This window comes from Gekko japonicus, unplaced genomic scaffold (genome assembly GCF_001447785.1).
Source record: "Gekko japonicus isolate JY-2015 unplaced genomic scaffold, Gekko_japonicus_V1.1 scaffold2219, whole genome shotgun sequence".
In the NCBI taxonomy this organism is placed as follows: Eukaryota; Metazoa; Chordata; class Lepidosauria; order Squamata; family Gekkonidae; genus Gekko; species Gekko japonicus.
In genome coordinates, this window is record NW_015160900.1 from 123,121 (window position 1) to 144,045 (window position 20,925).

Sequence of the window (20,925 nt, forward strand, 5' to 3'; positions counted from 1 at the left end):
CGTTTCCACTGGGCATAAATATAATGGGAGCACCACCTGGAACTGTGCTGATTCCATCTTGGACGTATGAGATCAGCAATTGATTGAGCACCGTTGTTTTAAGCGTCGGATGTTTTAATGATGTTTTATGTGTTTTTAATTATGGCACGGCGAATCACCTTGCCCTTGTTAGCCGCCCTGAGCCCACTGGGGAGGGCGGGATACAAATGTGGAAAATAAATAAATAAATGTGGCAAATCCTGAACCCAGAGCCTAGATAATTGGGGGGGGGGGAATCATCCTCTGTGCTATCACCAGGCAGGCCCGTAGCTAACATGGGGCCCATGGGGCCCGCCCCCCTTGTGTTTCTTCTGGGCCCCCTCCCTCCAGGGCTGCCCCCAAAGTCCTCCAACTTACCACCTGCACTGTACTTCCATTTAATTAGCTGGTGGGCCCCCCCAAGGCCCCCTCCCAAAGAATTCCCTAGCTACGGGGCTGTCACCAGGTTCTAGCCAGTGTTTCTCTCTTGGCCTTTTTGGTTAATGCTTTATAGCGTTTCTCGCCACTCCCATTAAAACAGGTTTGGATGTCAGGTCAATCTTAAAACACAAATAGAATGCTTGCCTCAAGTAGCATATACAGAGACATCGGTGGCCCCAGAAGAAGCATCCAAAGGGCCTGTCCCCTTCCTCCTCAGACCTCACCACTTGTGGGATGTACCAAAAGCCAGAAAAGGGACCTCATCTTTTGGGATTTCGCACATGGAGGGGTGAGCACGCATCCTACCTGCCAAATTGTAGCTCCCCAATGCCTGAGGCAAGGAATCCCCCTCAGGTTTCGGTCATCCTTCGCCAAGCCTCTGCAGGAGGGGCGGTCACGTCCAGATATATGTGAACAGGCTAGACCTTAGGAAACTGTCTTGCCTCTCTGGCCAAACTGTCCTCCTACCCCCTTTCTCAGCCTCAACTGACACCCAACACCTCCATTTTCCACACCGAGGTAAAGGGAAGCCCCTTGTCACTGAGTTAAGCTGTGACACTCCAAAAGCAGTGGAAATTCCCACAATGCTGTCTTCCTGTTCACAAAATGGGCCACGGAATCGTTCAGACTTGCAGTTCTCGTTCCCATCCGTAGGGACTTTCCTCAGAAAACCCCCTCATGCCTGTCTTTTGAGGGGTGCTCCTGCTGTAACACAGGCCCATCCAATAAAACGTACTGGGACGAGCTGGCAAAAGGGATTTTACTACCCCCTGCCATTGAGGTTTGGCTTCACGGTCTTGATTATTTATTTATTCGTTCAATTTTTGCCCCACCCTCCCTGCCAAAGATTGAATTTCCGGTGAGGGTTTTTGGGATTCTTAATATTTTCAATAAGAGGCTTTTATGATTTATAGTTTGCAAACCACTCTGGAAGCCCTGCTAAAAATATACAAGCCGAGCAAAATAAATAAGACATAATCCACAGAGACGCTCTAATCCACGCCAGCAATGTCCCTGAGTGATCCAGTCACGGCAGTTTTGGAACCGAAATGACACAACACCCAACTCGTCCATGACCCAACCTGTGTCCCTCCTGCTAGGAATCAACAGAACTCATCCAGAACTAGGCTGCCAAAACCCCAGAATTGACAGAACTAACCCACATCTGGCTTTCTTTCGCTTGCCTTAAAAATGCTTATTTTACATCTTTGTAAAGGATGCCTGAACAAAGAAATTAGAGGTATAAAAGAAAAACATGCCGTTCATCAACGGTTCAGCTAAAATAAAAATTCCAGGTCAACATATCTAAAACTCCTGCACCAAGAGTTCAGAATTCTTCCAGCGGTATATCTTAGGCAAATTTGCATATATTTGCATAATTTATTCTGGTCAGGCCACGGGACAGGGAGAAGTAGGAAACTCCGATCTCAAGACACTAGAAAGCTTTCGCAGGCAACCACCTCGTCGTCCAGCTCTTTAGGCAGCCGACAGTTTTGAAACGGGAGCTGAGATTTTACCAAGCTGTATTCTGTGCCCCAGACAACACTTCTGTATCCTCTCCGGAAGTTAGGCAAAACTGAGAAAGCGACACAGCTCTAACATGCACACCCTCTCTCTTTTTGGCTGTCAAGTCACCGCTGACTTATGGCAACCCCGTAGGGTTCTCGGAGGTGGTTTGCCATCGCCCGCCTCTGCGTTCCAACCCTGGACTTCCTTGCTGGTCACCGATCCAAGTACTAACCAGGGCCAACCCTTCTTAGCTTCTGAGATCTGACGAGACTGGGGTAGCCTGCGTCATCCAGGTCAGAGCACCTAGTTACCCTAACCCTCTCCTAGTTACACCCAATGGACACAATCCAACACCAAATTGGGTACACATCGATTTCAGGTGAATCTATTTCTCTGTCGTATTACAGACGTATCAAGTGGATATCCCAGCCTTCAGGCACGACCTCTTGTATTTCTATACGCACATAAAACCAATGTTCGCACCACTGCAGAATGCGCACAAACACCTTAGCACAGTTATACGCTTGCAGGAGAGCAACCGTAATGGCTTGGCTCTAACCTGACATGCAACCCTGGTTTATTTCAACCATGTGTGGTATATTCAGGGCTATTTTGGGGCAGGAACGGCGTTCCATCTGGCTCCCAAGTTGGCCACGCCCAGCAGGAACTCATTAGCATAATAGGCCACACCCAATAGCAGAAACTCATTCGGATTGGCTACAATTAGGGGTGTGTGGCCTAACATGCAAAAAGCCCTGGGTTTTGACAACAAACAAGGTAAAGAGAATAAGAAGCAAAAGGTGGGTGTGGCTGGATGACCACACTTCTGGTAACATGGGGGTGTGGCCTAATATGCTAATGAGCTATGCTGTCAGGGGTGTGGCCTAATATGCTAATGAGCTCCTGCTGGGCTTTTTCTACAAAAAAAACTCTGGGTATATTTATTGTATAAGTGTATATATGTAATGGAACAGTCTGCTCCCCGCTCCCCCAATATCTGTGCGATTTAGTTTGGTGCTATTGGGTGGAGCTCTTGTTTCAGTTTCCAGTTTTTGTAAGTTAGCTGAAGTCGTCGGTTGTTGGCGTTGTCTCCTTGCAAATAAATGGCCGGTGTTTTGAGCCAGCTTGTCCCTGCTGAATGGTCCTGAGAACAGGTGCCGGAGGACTCTAACCTGGGAACCCAAAACCCAAAGCCAAAGGAGGACATTACACCATGATTAGTTTTGTGAAATCCTAGTTCATCTTGACAAACGCTAGTTTCATTTCCTTCACTCTCTAGCCGGAGAAGGCGTTGCTAAAGAAGAAGCCAGGATTAAAGGTAGATATCTGCATTCAGGCATAATCCGTGGTTAATAAGCCAACTTCATTTCCCTGTTCCACGGAGCCCAATTAACAGATACAAGTGGAGAGGCTCGCACTCAGACAACCACAAAACAAACCAGAGTCACTTTGATTAAACCGCAGTTTCAAAGGAAGTCAGATCTGAACCAAAGACGGCTCAGGACAATCCCTTGCTCGAAGAAGCTTAAGGATTCTACCGTCTATCCCCTTCTACCGATGGTGACACCTGTGCAGACTTGCATTCAGCCAGTGCTGCAGCAATTGCACTGGCTACCAATAGAGTACCGGATCCAGTTCAAGGTTCTCATGTTAACCTTCAAACCCCCATGCCTGCATATCTTTGGGATCACCTCTCCCCATATGAAGAAACTGGCCAGAGATATATAGGTGGTATGGGGAGGGGGGAGAGGATACAGAAAGTGCCAAGTAAATGCAGAGCAGTTGCAGAAATCATGAATAATGTAGAATGCCCAATCTGGCCAGTTTCTTCGTACCCTCCAGAAGAAGAAGAAGAAGAGATTGGATTTATACCCTGCCCTTCACTTGGAGTCTCAGAGCGGCTTACAAACTCCTCTCCCTTCCCCTCCCCACAACAGACACCCTGTGAGGTGGGTGGGGCTGAGAGAACTCTCACACAAACTGCTCTTTCAGCAACAGCTGTGCCAGAGCTTGTGACTGACCCAAGGTCACATCAGCAGGTGCAAGTGGAGGAGTGGGGGATCAAACCCAGTTCTCCCAGATTAGAGTCCGCACACTTAACCACTACACCAAACTGGCTATCCATGCATCTGATGAAGAGAGCCGTGTTTCTCGAAAGCTGATGCTACAATAAAGTTTGTTAAGCCTTAAAAGCGCTACTGGTCTTTTTGCTATTTTTGCAGCGACAGACTGATACGGCGAAGTCCTCTGAGTCAATACCATAAAATACGTAATGAATATAACCAGCTATACAACTAAAAGGTGACGTGAAATCTCAGGGGAGGAGTAATATGTAACTGTCTGATTAAGGCGGAAAGGGGCGCAAAGGGTATGCAAACATGAACTCTACCCCCTTCGTGGGGGAAGGCTAAGCCAGTTGGATTCCCATCCAACTCTAGCCACAGGGCGACACCTTCTTGATTCTTTTCTGCTTCCCGTTGGCTTTCTGCCCGAACACAACCGCCTCTCCCCCAACGCCGCTCCGCTTGGGATGCATGCCACCACAGCGCCGCTGGGGTTCTGTGGGTGTCAACGTGCCCCTCCAAATCTGGGCTGCCAGTGCCAAGGCCGGCGGCGCCATGTGACCTTAGCGACCTCACACAAGGCAATCGCTCAAAGGTTACTGGGACACTGTGGGATCCAGCCACCAACATGAGCAGGAGGTGAAGATGTGGCTGTAATTATAGCACAGGCTGTCCTTCTAATTAATGCGCACATTCCCAGACAGCAGGGCAGGGCGCGCCAGGGTTGCACAAGACATAAATTAAAGGCTTCTCTTAGCACACAGCACCCGTGGGGCAGGGAGGCTGCCCGTTGCATCTCTATGTGATTTACTGCTCAGTCACCTGGCCTCCTTTCAACCCACCTCTCCTGGAAACGAATAATTATACTGCATCTCTGCACCGGGTACAACCGAATGATCGAGCCACTCATGCTGTAGAAGAGCTACTGCATTATCAGGGGAGGTTTTCTGTCAAGCCTCTGTGTGAATCACAGTCCTAGACCTTCTCTCCATCCCACTCAGGAGGCAAACGCAGAACTCATGCAGGAGATGGGAAATTCTTCCTGTTTCACATGCTCTACAAGTAAACCCTTCTTTTGGATGAAGGATTCCTACGTTTTTAAAGTTAGGGGGGAGGGGATATGTCACACAGCTATTAAATTTGTGGGTAATACTATTATAAAGGGCCCAAACAAGCCAAGTAGATTTCATCCCTTTGCAATGGGGCAAAGGGGAGGGGCAGGAAGGTGCCGGAACAGACTGGCCGAGGCCCGGGATACAGCATGGAGATACGGCTGGCTAAAAATAAGCCCGTCTCCCACGGAAGACATCATTTTCTATTCTGAAGCCCGCTATAAATCCCATTATCATTTAATACATATTAATAAAGGGTTTATAAATGGAGCTTTTTTTACAGAGCTGCCTGACTGAGAAAAATGTTGCCCTGGGGCTACTTCTGCAGCCCGCGGCACACGAGGGAATTAAAAAAGCAAAATTTCAATTATTCATGGGGAAAGGGTTGGGGGGGGGAGGGTAGGGGGAGGGGAGCCAGAGACAGCTGGAGAAACGGGGCTAGAGAAGACTGCACTCCCACGCCTTTGGCCCGATCCTGATCCCTGTTCCAGAATTCCTCTCGTGACTTTGACCCAGACACTGTAAAAAAAATAAATAGACCATCACCACGGTTTGTGCAACAAACTCTGGTTGTCTGGAGGCACAACAGGGCTTGCCTGTCCGTTAGGCGTGCCTAGACAATTGTCTAGGGAGCCAGAGGTGGAGAGGGGCCCAAACCATCCCCGGGGCCACCCTGCCCACAGATGGTGGTGGCAGTTTTCCTACGATGCAGAGGGAAGAAGAGGAGGAGGAGGAGGAGGAGGAGGAGGAGAGAAGAAGAGAGAAGAGATTGAATTTATACCCTGCCCTTCACTACCAAAGGAGTCTGAGAACGGCTTACAATCTCCTTCCCCTCCCCACAACAGACACCCTGTTAGGTAGGCAGGGCTGAGAGAACTTGTGATTGACCCAAGGTCACACCAGCAGCTGCACGTGGAGGAGTGGGGAATCAAACCAGGTTCTCCCAGATTAGAGTCTGCACTCCTAACTACTACACCAAACTGGCTCCTAACCACTACACCATAAGGCAGTTTCCCTGAGGTGTGGGGGTGGAGGTGAAATCATTCGCCTAGGGGTGTCAAGAATCCTTGGCCCAGTCCCATGTCACCAGGGGTCATTTCGTAGAAAAAGAGCTAGGGGAACTCATTAGCATAACTCATTAGCATATGCCACACCCCCTGACATCACCGGAAGTGTGTCATAAGGCCACACCTCCTGACATCACCGGAAATGTGTCATAAGGCCACACACCTTGCCCCCAACGGTCCCGGCCGTCGGTGCTGGCCTTGCAGCTCCACTGCCGAGCCCCATGAGGAGCCCGGCGGTGGACCTGCAAGGCCGGTGGGAGTGCAAGGAAGCCCCGTGAAGGCCCTCCCTGGCCCCAGGCAGGCAGGGGTGGGGAGAGGCGGGGAGGAAGCAACTTACCCTCCCTCTTCTCCTGCCTCCTCCTGGCTGAATGAGGGCCGGAAGCAGGGGGCGGGGCTTCGTCATGTGCCCCGCCCCCGTACCTCACCCGGGGGAACTGCGATCCCCCACGTTCCCCCCCGAAATGACCTCTGCATGTCACAAATCCCAATTTGGGGGGCAAAACTTTCAGTTTCATCTAGTTCTTGCCTGCACCCCAGCAGCGACAGGGCTCTCTTTGTACAGTCCCCTCTGTGGCCAGGTGGCTGCAAGATATTTGCTGCAAACTGGGTTTGTGGATTGAGATGCCGCAACAAGCTACAGACACCTGAGATTCACAAACCAGGTACCAACCCTTCTTTGAAATCCTACTCCGGTGCCAAGAAACCAACCCCAGTTCACTGGACGATCTGTATCAGGACTCCATGTGAGACCACCGTGGGTTTATCATGACACCTGAGTATTCCCATAGTTCCCTGTGGGAAGCCATGGCAACCAGTATGCGGGACCTAAATCAGGATAGACAAACGAACAACGAAGAAGAAAAGATTGGATTTATACCCCGCCCTTTACTACCCGAAGGAGTCTCAGGGCAGCTTATAATCCCCTTCCCCTCCCCACAACAGACATCCTGTGAGGTAGGTGGGGCTGAGAGAGCGCTCTCTCTCTCTCTCTCTCTCTCTCTCTCTCTCTCTCTCTCTGCTCTTTCAAAAACAGCTCTGACAGAACTATGGCTAGCCCAAGGTCATCCAGCAGCTGCAGGTGGAGGAGTGGGGAATCCATGCACAACCACTACACCACAGGTACTTCACACTGACCCCGGGACTACCCCACAAGTCGATAGCTGCTTCCCAAAATCTCAGACAAAGGTCATTTCCAGCTCTGCCACCAGAGGTATTTCAAAACAGGGAGAGGCCAAAGATTGAACCTGGAAACTTCTGCGCAGGAAAAGAATGTGAGCTACGGCAAACTTACCCATCAAACTCTGCCGTTCTTCCTTCTTCTTGGCCTTCTGCTTTGCTTCCAGCTGAACGATGGAGAGAGAAGGCGGGATGATGGGGCTTGGCATAGCGCTGGCGGCGAATCTTGCGAGTAGACCCAGACCGCTCTCATCCAAAGCAGGGGGCGAAAGCCTCTCGCTCCCACCCAGCCTATAATCTTGCGCTTCCTCTTCCTCCTCCTCCTCCTCTTCTGAGGTAGAATCTGTTATGTGGGAGATAGAAGAGAGACCCTGTTACAACTCCAGTGGCGTTTCAATTATCTGTTCTTCAAGCTCTACAGCAGGCAACCTCTTCGTAAACACAATGTGATGTGTGGAGGCCCGGCTTTCTGGAGTATTCGGTTCTCGCGAAAAGACTAAAGGTTCACAAGGGGCCCGGCCTTCCAGAATATTCGGTTCTCGCGAAAAGAGTAAAGGTTCGCAAAGGGGCCGACCTTCTCGGTTCTCGCAAAAAGAGTAAAGGTTCGCAAGGAAAGAGCAGAGCAGGAGTCAAGGAAACCCCTACCGGGGACAAAAGAACCAGGTTACATACCATCATACCCCCAAAATGCTCAAACAGTACAGAGAAAACCCAACCTGTGTACAATTGCTGTTCGGCTCCACACATCTACAAAGCATCCCCTTGTTCTCTTAAAATGGATTAGACAAGCCTTAAGTCACTCAAACACAGACAGATATATATAAACAGGGCTGTGTACAGTCTCTGTTACCACGTACATACTCTGTAAGGTACTGACCATAGGATTCAGCCTCCTGAAAAGGTTGGTGTTATTTATTTATTTTAAAACGAGTGGCTAGTCCTCATGGCTGCTAAGACGGGCAGAGAAACCGTGCGGGCGATGACCGAGGATAACGTCTCTGAAACCACAGGGGGGGCTTTGCACAATTGCCAGTGGATCACAACACAGCTGAAAACTTGTATAGAATTATCTTGATGCAAAATTCCAGTTTCCCGTGTAATAGAATGTGGACTGTCTAAAATTCTTTTAGCACGCAAGGTAGATTCCTAATTACAATGTAGGGACCTCACAACTGCTCGCCTACTGTCATGTGTTTGCTATTCAGCATGCAGCTTTGCTAAAGGGTGGGAGGTGACCCCCACAAACCTTATATTGATGGTACCCAATCAATGAGACCAAACTGTGTCAACAAATTTCCAGGCAAAGCTGGGGTCTCCTGGGCAACAGCCTGTGTAGTGATAGACTCCTTCTGCCTCTTTCGGAGGAAGTTCGTCTCCGCCAGAGGAAGATTTAGTGGCATAGAGACCCGGAATCCCTAGTTTAGAGAGACTCCTTTACATCATTTTAGAAAAGGTTGTTGGCAGACAGGCCCTAACCCACATTTCTCTCTTTGCAAACTTTGACTCCCTTGCTGTCAAAATTTCAGTTCCACGTCAACTCAGGAAAGCCAATTCGGGCAAGATCTTCACCTACCTAAATTTATTTTGTTGGGCTTATAGCCCGCCCTCTCCTGAGCAGCAAGGCTCAGGGTGGGTAACAACAGTGTTAAAAACGATGACCATCTATTAGTTGTTAAAAACAATTATCACACAACAATAAATTAAGATAAAATCAGACGGCGATGTAAGGCACGGAATAACATCATTTATCCAAAGTGAGGTTGTACAGCCTGTGGGTCGCTGGAAAAGTCGGTAAAATGACAGGCGGAGATGGCGGAGAGGGACTAGGGGAGGCCAATTCAGATGGAACTTCGCTAACTCAACTGTAGGCCTGGCAAAACATTTCTGTCTTGCGGGCCCTGTGGAACTGCATCAGATTCCGCGGGGTCCGGATCTCTTCTGGAAGGGTTTCCCACCAGGCCGGGACCAGAGCCGAGAAGGCTTTGACCCGGGTTGAGGCTGAATACTTTTCAGGCCGGGGACCTCCAGGAGATTGGGGGACATACCAGGAGACACGGTCCCGGAGATATGTTGGTCCCAGACCATGTAGGGCTTTAAAGGTAAAAACCAAAACGATAACTACGCAAGACCATCTGTCTAATGAGGCACCTTATTGTTATTTATTGTTATTGTTATTGTTACAATTGTGATTTTACTGTTTTAGTGGGTTTTATGCTGGGCTTCTGCCCCCTGTAAGCCGCCCTGGGCCCGCTTGCGGGGAGGGCGGGGTAAAAATGTCCTAAATAAATAAATAAATAAATAAATAAAACTACATGTTGGATTCAAACCTTCCACCTATAGGGGACTCACGGCCCTGGGGACACCCTGCCAGGTAGCGCTGCTACCTTCCCCCTTGCCCTGGCTAGAGCTAATCCACTTCAGTTCGGAAAATGCAAACGATTCTGAGCTGAGGTGGGGAATCACTTGGTAATCTTTCACATTCGTCATACTGCAAATTCCAAACCATCACAGGATTTTGCTGCCGATGACACATACCAAGCGTCCTATCGTGACAGACGAACAGGAGTAACACACATAACAATGCGACTCAGTTTCCCTCGCCCTACTACACAGCAAAGAAACTAGGCATTCCATGTTGTTTGGTATAGTCCCTGAGACATTCTTATACATTCCGGTACTCGCAAATTCCTGTAGGCCGCACTATAAGACATGGAATCTGTGCTCCCTAACCCAACAGGCCGGTGGGGGGAGCCCCACCCCTGAAAAGCCCCATCGTGCCTGGCGTGATGATGTCACCCAGAGATGATATCATTGTGCCAGGCACATCGCTAGGGTTGCCAAGTAAACTTACCTTGGCTGTGGAGGAGCCTCACTGGGCTCCGGGAGCTCTTTCGGGATGTGTTTGTGCGCGCGCAAAGCGTGCGCGCCGCCAGCACATCACAGGAAGTGACGCGCTATGTTGCTCACGTTGGGGGCATGGCCCCGATCGTCGGAGGGGTTTTTCCCTCCGAGGATCAGGGCCACGGCCCCAACGTGAGCGACGTGGTTGCGTCACCGGAGGTGCGCTTCGGGGGGGCGCTTCGGGGGCGGAGTTCCCCCCAGGGCCTGATTCCGCGGAGCCGGAAATCGGGCCTCCGAAGTGGGGGTTTACCCGCCACCCACCCCCAATTGGCAACATCGCACAGGGGACACTCTGGTAGTTGGGCAAAAACTCTATGGTGACCATAGAGAGTTTATTTTGCCCAAATGCTAGAGCGTCCTGTTTGGCATGCCCAGCGTGACGATGTCATCTCCGGGCATGCCAGAAGGATGGCCCCTCCCCTGCTAGCAGCCAGGTAATACCTGGCAACCCCACCCTAACCCCATAGGGCTTGGCTGTGGGTTCTTATTGGTGAAGGGAAGGCATTCTGCACATGCTCGAGGACACTCCTTCTGTCTTAAAAAACTACTTTGCATGTTCTGAGGACAAGTTGCAGAATTCTACTTTTATCAGTGCAGAGTTTAGGGGTTTCAGAGCGCAGATCCCGAGTTCACTCTCTTCACCCCATCCATTTTACACCTATCCACCCTGTTCAGTACTATCACCCTTCATTTGCCCTGAGCAGAATATTCCACATTTGATCTGGGAATATCTCCCCACGCCCCCCTGCACTGTCACTGCTTACAGTCAGACTGCACCAACAGAGAAGCCAATCTTCAAAAAGCAGAAGCAATCAGGGAGCAAAACTCACGACCAGTGTTCCCTCTCAGATGAGTTAGTGTGAGCCAGCTCACAGTTTTTTAGCCTCCGGCTCACACATTTTTGTCCTCGCTCCGGAAGGAGGGCTCAAGAGCAAACTGATTTATGCAGCAGCCAAACCGCTCGCTCACAACTTTAATGCCAGGAGCTCACAAAGTAGAATTTTTGTTCACAAAGACTCCACAGCTTAGAGGGAGCATTGCTCACGTCCATCAAAAACTCTGGGAAGTCCGCTGTTGAAATCTAATGGGTAATAGATATACTTGGGGGTTGCACAGAAGTTACATTAAAAAAAATCGTTTTTGTTAGGTGGCTGTCCCCAGATTAAACAAGAAGCAGGTTGCTGTTAAATATAGTAAAGGTAAAGGTTCCCTTGATCGAAAGCCAGTAAAATCCGACTCTAGGGTTGCGGTGCTCATCTCCGTTTCAAAGCCGAAGAGCCAGCGCTGTCCGAAGACGTTTCCGTGGTCATGTGGCCGGCATGACTAAACACCAAGGCGCACGGAACGCTGTTAAATATAAAACAGCCTTAAACCAAGCCAAATGATTGGCTCAGATAGTCCAGGGCTTTCCAGGGACTCAATATGCCTTCTTTCCAAACCTGAATCCCTGAGATATGCTGGGGACTGAACCTGAAACCATCTGTATTCAAGGCATACACCCAGTGCTGCTTAGAGGTTAAAGTGTTTTTGGTTTTTGGCCACCGTGTGACACAGTGTTGGACCGGATGGACCCTGGGCCTGATCCAACACGGCTTCACTTATGTTTTTATGTTCTTAAGTGTCAGCCCAGGATCTGGGAGAGCCAGGTTTGAATGCCCGCTCTGACGCGGAAGCTCGGGCCAGTCACATATTCTCCGCCTATCCTACCTCACAGGGTTGTTGTGAGGATAAAATGTGGAAGGAAGAATGTCGTAAGCCACTTTGGGTCCCTACTGGGAAGGAAAGCAGGGGAGACCAAGCCCTGTGAGGAAAGGCTGAGGGACTTGGGAATGTTCAGTCTGGAGAAGAGGAGGTTGAGGGGGGGGACATGATCAGTGTTCCCTCTAAGCTGAGTTAGTGTGAGCCAGCTCACGGTTTCTTAGCCTCCGGCTCACAGATTTCTGTCTTCGCTCAGGAAGGAGGGCTCCAGAGCACACTAATTTATACAGCAGCCAAATCGCTCGCTCACAACTTGAATGCCAGTAGCTCATAAAGTGGAGTTTTTGCTCACAAGACTCCACAGCTTAGAGGGAGCACTAGACATGATTACTCTCTCTAAGTATTCGAAGGGCTGTCCCTTAGAGGAGGGCAGGGAGCTGTTCCTGTTGGCGGCAGAGGAGAGGACTCGCAAGAATGGGTTGAAATTAAGGGCGGGAAGGTACCGGCCGGATATTAGGAGAAACTTTCTGACAGTCAAGAGTTGTGCAACCGTGGAATCAGCTGCCTAGGGGAGGTGGTGAGCTCCCCCTCCCTGGCGGTCTTGAAACAGCGGCTGGACAAACACTCGTCAGGGATGCTCTAGGCTGATCCTGCACTGAGCAGGGGGGTGGACTAGATGGCCCCTGGATGGCCCCTTCCAACTCCGTGATCCATGTATAAAGGAACTGAAATTAATACAATTTTTAAAAGCATACTGTTAAAATTAACACTTAGCTGGGCTGCACAATTTAGACGGTTCGTGGGTTTAAGTGTTCAAAAACGTTCCAATAGGTTTTAAAAGGGCCCCCCGATTAATCGGACAGATCTTAAAAATACAGATAGCTTTTAACACAAGTATTTACAACTACTCCGGGTGGCAAGTGCCCTTACAAGAGCGAATCAAAGATTAAGCAAGCTGTTTCATTTTGACTCACATGAAACTTATACAGAGTCCATCGACCCATCCGGGAGCTTTAATTGATTACTCAATTGAAATGTCTTTTACCGGGGGTGGGGGGAGGAGGACACCAAGAACTCATGACTTAATCCTTAAAAAGAAGTAGAAAATGGGAACAATTTGCATCGCCATGCTACTTCCTAGAAGGGCAGGACAGAAACGATTTCAAATGGACAACCTCTCCCTTACCTTTATGTTATACCGCTTTTTTTGTGCTCATCAAAGAAATCCCCCGAGGGAACTGGGGAGTCCCAGGGCGCCCCCCCCCTTCTAACCACAGTCCCTGATGCCTGCTAAAAAAACAAACACCCTCTTACCTTCAGGGACGTTCCTGGAGGGGGCGGGGCGTCACCGACGTGATGACGTAACGTTGAGGATGTCTGCCGCTGCCCCCCCACCCGCCCCCGCCCCCCGATCTCCAGAAACGCCAGTTTCCTGCACTTAAAGGAGCCAGCATTTCCCTTTTAAGTACACGGAGCCGGCGTTTCCCCTTTAAGAGCAAAGAGCAAGCGTTTCCCTTTTAAGTGCACGGAGCTGGCATTTCCTTGCAAGTCTGATCTCAAGCGGAGATTGGGCTTGGGAGGAAACGTGGGTTCCATGCACTTAAAGGCAGTCACCCCTCTCTCTCAAGAGAGAAGGGAGAGGGGTGGCTGTGGGTGTTGGGGGCGGGTAGAACCCCCCCAAAAAATGGGGGACCCCTGGCAAAACGGGGGGGTTTGGCAACCCTAACTGACCTTGGGTTTCTTGCCCTCAAGTCACAGCCACCGTGCAGCGACCCCATAGGCTTTTCAAGCCAAGAGACATTCAGAGGTGGTTTGCCATTGCCTGCCTCTGTGTAGTGTTCCTGGACTTCCTTTGTGGTCTCCCATCCAAATACTAACCAGGGCAATCCCTAAGCTTCCAAGTTCTGATGAGATCGGGCTGGCCTGGTCTATCCAGGTCAGTGCCAATGCTCCCTCTAAGCTGTGGAGTCTTGTGAGCAAAATTTTTACTTTGTGAGCCCCTGGCATCAAAGCTGTGAGCGAGCCATTTGGCTGCTGCATAAATTAGTTTGCTCTGGAGCCACCCTTCCTGAGCTAAATTTAATATTTGTTATTTATTCGTTGCATCGTTTTAGACTGTAACGGAACGTATCGTTGTGACTCGCCCTCAGCCCGCTTGCGGGGAGGGAGGGATATAAATCGTAGTGATAAACGAAATCATAAATAAATAAATGCCCTGCCACAAGTTTTGTCTTTAAGAAGAAGAAGAAGAAGAAGAAGAGAAGAGATTGGATTTATACCCCGCCCTTCACTACCCAAAGGAGAGAGCAGCTTACAAACTCCTTTTTCTTCCCCTCCCCACAACAGACACCCTGTGTAGTAGGTGGGGCTGAGAGAGTTCTCTTGAGAACTGCCCTTGTGCCAGAACTATGGCTTGCCCAAGGTCATCCAGCAGGTGCAAGTGGAGGAGTGGGGAATCAAACCCGGTTCTCCCAGACCACAACACCAAACTGGCTCTCAGGCGCCACTGGACACTTGGGAAACATGTGTGGTCTCTGGACCCCAGACCAAGGTTACGGGCAGAGGGTGTATGCCGAAACCTTACCTAATAACAAAGCTGAAAAGCAACAAACTCAAGTCAGTTTGGGGGCGGGCTTGTTTACAACACTGCAACTCTTTGCTAGGGAAGACATGCTTTCCGAGATATAGAAACGGACATACCAGATCGGGACAAAACTACGGACATTGGCAGCAATGCATTACTCTAATCACAGCTTGACTTGTACGAAAAGTCGTAAAAAAGGTAAAGGTTTCCCTTGCTCGAAAGCCAGTCGAGTCCGACTCTAGGGTTGCGGTGCTCATCTCCGTTTCCAAGCCGAAGAGCCAGCGCTGTCCAAAGACATTTCCGTCGTCATGTGGCCGGCGTGACTAAACACCCAGGCGCACGGAACGCTGTTACCTTCCCACCGAAGTGGTACCTATTTATCTACTCGCGATTTCTTGCTTTCGAACTGCTAGGTTGGCAGGAGACGGGAGCTCACTCCGTCATGCAGCACACTCGGGTCTCGAACTGCTGAACTACTGACCTTCTACAGCCTGCAGTTCAGCGTCTTAACCACTTGAGCCACCGCAGCTCCTTTACAAAAAGTCATACTTCTTTGTATTTTAAATATTGAATAGCTAGCTAGCTACGCAGTTAAAGTCTCGAGGACAGAGCAGGCTCCGTGGGTTACTTCCCATCATAACATTGGAGCTCTGGCATACTTAAGCAATCTACTAAATCTCTGAAGATTCTCTCTCATTAAATGTGTCAAGTGACCATGACTAACCATGAGGACTGGTAAACTATTTTTTAAATTTTAAAAGAAAGCTGGAATGGCTCGAGATTCCAGCAAGAACTCTTGGCACACAACCCAACGAACACCCAAGGTTTATACTGAATCAGACTATTGGTCCAGCAAGGTAAGTATCGTCTACTCAGACTAGCAGTGGCTCAACAGGGTCTCAGGCGGAGGTCTTTCACATCACCGACTGCCTGGACCCTTTAACTGTCCCCTCTATAGATCATTGGTACATTAAACTATGGGAATATCTGATTGATGACAAAATTGCTGAATGGTCCGCCCAACATAGTCTAATCAAAAATACTCACAGTCCGATGAACAAATGGAAGGTTTTGCTAGCTAAACAAAACAGGTTTATGATGCTCAGACCATGTAATCCTTGGACAAATGCCTTGGTTGTCACTATACATGTTTCATTAGGTTGTTGTCGTTATTTAACCTTCAATTTGGATGGTATCTATAAGTTTGATACAGTTATTGTTGTTAAGTTGTTTGTTAATAAGATACTGCTTGGAAAGTTAACTTCATCTTCTTTGCTGTTACTGTATCAATATTTTTATTGTCTGTTGATATTAATGTTCCCTCTAAACTGTGGAGTCTTGTGAGCAGAAATTCTACTTTGTGAGCTCCTGGCATTAAAGTTGTGAGCGAGCGATTTGGCTACTGCATAAATTAGTTTGCTCTGGAGCCCTCCTTCCTGAGCCGAGACAAGAATGTGTGAGCCGGAAGCTAAAAAACTGTGAGCTAGCTCACACTAACTCAGCTTAGAGGGAACAGTGTACTGTAATCGTATAAAATAAAATAAAAATAAAATTGGGGAAAAAACTGGAGACACTGGGGATTGAACCAGGGACTTCCTGTACACCAAGCAGAGGGTCTTCCCCTGAGCCACAGCCCAACCCAATGGCCCACACGTATATAATATATATATTATATATTATAGCAAACAAAGCACAATATCATCATTTTGCCAAGCAGACCTACAGCACACAAAGCTGGCTCAGTGCAGGCAGACTTTAGACAGCTATTGGGTCCTCTGCACGCGGCTTAGATCGGCCAACCGAGTACCGCCGATTTCAAGGTTTTGTTTTTCAGGCCCCAAAAGGCATAAACCTCCATATTTTTAAAAAAAACAACTGTGTTTTACGCTGTTGACTCCAGAAACAGATTTTTTTTTGGTAATTGTTTTTTTTAATGTCCTTCGGAAGTCTATACGTGGCGTTTGACTAAGATGTTTTTCAAATGTGGCTTCTACTGAAAATGCCAACCTTCGTTAATATGTCCTGTACTAGTTCTCAGTCACCTACCCCTTCCTTAACATTAGCATAACTTGCCCTGAGTCTTGGGTCATTGAGGAATGTATTTCCCCAGCCCTTTTCCATGCCAGGGGGCAGGAGATGCCCTGCCCCCTAGATCCCATGCCCACCGCCACTTAGAACAGCAGCGGAGGGTTGTTGTTTTTAATGCAGCCTCGTATACTTAGCACAAGGTCTTATCAGATGGGACAAAGGATAGCTCCAAGAATCACCAGAAACTCTTTGGTAAAACCATAGAGTTTCTGGCAATTCCTAGAGCTACCCTTTGTCACATCTGGTAAGACTATGCACTAAGTACATGAGGCGGTAAAACCATAGTTTCTGGCAATCCCTAGAACTACCCTTGGTCCCTTCCCTGGCGACCTCATTTCCACATAAGTATCTGCTACTGGCAGGTGAATACTTCATATAACTACATTGCAACAGAAAGTGAATTGTTCCCTATTCCATGGAGGTGCTAGAAAATCAACATGATACGGCATTGTCTCTTTTCAGAGAAAAAGTGCTGCTTTTGATCCCCACTGCAACTATGGGAACTGTCTAATACCCGAGTGGTTAATTTCAGTGGCGGCTGCAAAATTCCTGAAAGTGCTCAGTTACTGTGCAGGATTTCTCCAGTCTAAGCCCAAAAGTTCTGCTCTTTGGGTTTCTCTCCAGCAGCCACATTATCTTATGAGAAACCTTCAGGTTGGAAGCCAGGATGTAAATAGCTTAATTCATTTGTTCCTTAAAGGTCATCTAAAGAAAAAATGACATTCAAATTTTCACAGCATCAAAGTGTCGCCTGATTTCCTGCCTGAAAGATTGTCACTTGAAATTTGTGCTGGATAAGGAATCACAAACACTCTTCGAGGAAGACAAATGAGGCCTTCGGGGAAAGCCATAGGTTGTCTTTCCAATCCGTGGCTATTTCTTTCCTCCTCAAAACGATTTCCACGGCCAGTTTGCTTGGATGGAGAACGTGAGCCTTAAAGGAAATTTTCAAGCATTTTCTGGAGTCCTCAGCCATTGTTTCTTTAAAAAGCAAGATCAGTCAGAATGGACAAACCAACATTCTTTTTCTTCAGGGAAGAAAAACCCAGGAGAAAAAATAATAATAATTCAATGTCGTTTATTGAATAGGGCGGAGTCAACGGGAGACCGCAAAACCGCTGAGGGTTTCGTTTGTTTTCGAAACAGTGCTTATAAAAGAAAAAAAAAGAGGAGATAACTTTTGCCTACCTACATAATAGGGGACCCTTCGCTGAGCTGTGTCTGCCCTACTCCAAAAGCCAATCGCTTTGCTTCTTTAGTGGAGCGCGAGAACAAATGGAAGGGGCCGATACACACTCAGAGCATCATGGGTAGGGGTCAGGGGTGAAGGGAGTGGCCAAGCAGCTGCAAGGAGAAAGCAAGCACGCTAGAAAAGCTGAGGTTATTAACGGTTTTAGTAAATCAGGGAAAGCCATCAGATATGCTATTACCCAAATATCCCTTAAAACAAGACAAATAGAATACGGCATTCATAAAAATTCGTTGTTTTTTTTAAAAAAAAACCTTCGCTGCCACCCGCCAAGATTTCCTCCCTTCCCACCCCCATCCTGGACATTTCTTTTTCTCTGTTCTCGCTACAGAATAATGAAGAATATCTGAAAATTTGTTTCTTCTCTACACCTGTTCCCTAAAACCCTATCTTGGGAAAAGACGGACGGGGAGGGGAAATTTTCTCTTTGATAGTCAAGGGCAAAACATTGGTTAGCAACAAAATAATCTAAAAAGGGGAAACGTCTAAAAATAAATATAGGGAGGAGGAGACAAGCTCCCTGGACTGACAAATTTCCTTGGAATATCCTTTCATGACATTATTTCAGAACTTTTTTTTTTTTTAAACAACCCTATTTTTTTATAGCTATTGCTCTCTGTTTTCGATGACCAAAAGTGAGCGAACTCGGGGAAGAAAAGGAGTCAGCAGAACGAGGCCAGAAAGATTCAGCGTCTCACAGCGGCCTTCTATGACCACAAGGGGTTTCCTAAGAAACCTTGGACTGACGAATAACTGTTCAATGCTCCCGTTCCCATTCCTCTTCCTCAGCTTACAGTTCAGACAAGCCGTGTTTTTACGGGGAGATAAGTTTCCAAGTTGGAGGGCTCATTCAAACCATCTCTCTCTCTCTCTCTCATTGTTTAATGAGTCAACTCTAAAACAGGGGGGGGATTCCTCGTGGTCTAGATACACTACATACACCTCTCTTTCTCTCTCTTTCCCCCCCTTCTCCAAGAGAGAGGAAAGCTCACAAAAAAGCAGATGTTTTTAAATGCCCCCCTGCACTGCTTTCCTATTTAGTGAGGAAATTCATTACCATTACACAGTCAGTGCGAGGGTTGCCAGCTCCAGGTTGGGAAATACCTGGAAATTTTTTTGGGGGGTGGAGCCTGAGTAGGGCGCGGCTTGGGAAGGGGAGGGACTTCAATAGGGTATAACGCCATAGAGTCCACCTTCCAAACCGGCCATTTTCTCCCAGTGAATTGATCAGTTGTAATAGAAGGGGGCCTCCAGCCACCACCAGTTGTAATAGAAGGGGGCCCCCAGTCAACCCTAGCTGGTGCCCAATTTGAAAAATTCACACTCCACTTGACTTTAAAACTTAAATGCGGAATAAAGGGAGGAGGGAAGCGTCTTGAATTCTTTAAACTGATTAGACACCCCCTCCCGCAATTAGATCTGACAACGAAAACCTGTTTTCATTTTAGACTTCAGCCATGATGTAAGAGGAAGAAAAAAGTCAGCAAGCTCATTGATTTTCCCGTCTCTTTTCCAAAATATATATTTGTGGAGGAAAAGCTGCAAACGTTTTTAAAGAAAAATGAAAAAAACAAAAAACCCAAGCCCACGTTTGAATAACACCTGTGAGCAATGCGAACGAACTTTGTTTCCTTTCAAAGAAAAGGAGAAATGAATGCATAGATTTGCTTCCCCACCCCCCCTCCTGCAAAAATAAAAGCCACCTTAAGTGAATTGCAAGCCAGGGATATTTGAATAATAGAGAAAGACATCGCAATTGGGGTTAAGTCCTTTTTGCTAACATTCTTTGGGAGTGATGAAGGAACAGCGGAATGGAGTGAAGCGTCAAGCTATATCACCTAGTGAGAGACACAGGAAGAGAGACAAGGCAGACGGGTTTAGTTAAAAACAGACTGGATACTTTTAATACAAAGCTTGGTACCAAATTGCAATACAAACATCACGGGGAGGGGGGGGGGACCGCGGACCGCGCCCACAAAACACGTAGTCTAGTTTTACAAACGTCCTCCCGAGTCTCTACACATGCCAAAAATTAAATTAAAATGAGAATAATAATAATAATAATAATAATAATAAAGCCACATAACAGCAACAGTGATAGCAACAGGAGATGAAGGGTCGGGGTAAAAAAGTTGAGGACGAGGAGATGGGGGATAGAAAAAGGAGGTTAAGGCGGAGGCTAAACCCCCCGGTTGATTTGACAGCTCTAAGACGAGTCGTCGAGTAATAAAATAATAAGCATTAGTGACACAAGCAGATTCTTTGTTCATATAAAAAGTATACTGATCAAGTGGGCCATACTAGCCAAAAGATTTTTTTAAAAAACGATCGTCACCCAAAATGGCCGATCACAGTGCTATCCAAGATGGCGGACCACAGAACCATCTCCCTTCCGCCCCTTCCCACACTCTCATTCACTCGAAACATGGACGCTTATTTGATATTTGCTCTGTGTTATTAATCTAGTTATAACCTTGTAATCTAGTTATAACCTTATAATCTGTTATAACCTTGATCAAACGAGTCCTCCGAGGAATCACTGAAGGAAGATCCGGGTTCGGCCTCTCTGGGCACCACACAAAACTGCTGCTTCCGGCTTGCAGCCAGTTTAGATTTGAGAGTCCTAGCAGCAGGTAGGCCCTTCTTGGAGGACTTGAAGCCCCCGGAGATCCTGCTGGTCTTTTGGCCCACTGCACTGTATAGACTGGGGGGCCTCATCCGGGAGCTGGACGAGGTCTGGAAAGGCCATTCATCCTTCAGGGATTCATCGTCTTCCTCTGAGTCTGTATCTGCAGTCAACGTAAAGTTTTGGGGCAGGGAGGGAGAGGTTTCTTGTTAAATGGTTAAGTTGGCAAATTACGCTGCTGACATCTGTCTCAACAGTTACCGTAAAACAACTCAAGGATGGTACTGGGGAAACATTTGTTAGAAGAAGAAGAAGAAGAAGAAGAAGAAGAAGAAGAAGAAGAAGAAGAAGAAGAAGAAGAAGAAGAAGAAGAAGAAGAAGAAGAAGAAGAAG

The 20,925-nt window shown here is 47.9% G+C and overlaps 1 protein-coding gene across 1 annotated transcript in view; it reads right to left on the minus strand.

The window, feature by feature from the left end:
* The window catches only part of TNRC18 (trinucleotide repeat containing 18), a 146,926-nt gene that overhangs the window by 26,157 nt on the left and 99,844 nt on the right, over positions 1–20,925 (minus strand). Inside the window, 2 exon segments of the mRNA XM_015423877.1 lie at positions 7,502–7,729; positions 20,417–20,695. Of these exon segments, the coding sequence (XP_015279363.1) occupies positions 7,502–7,729; positions 20,417–20,695 (507 nt within the window).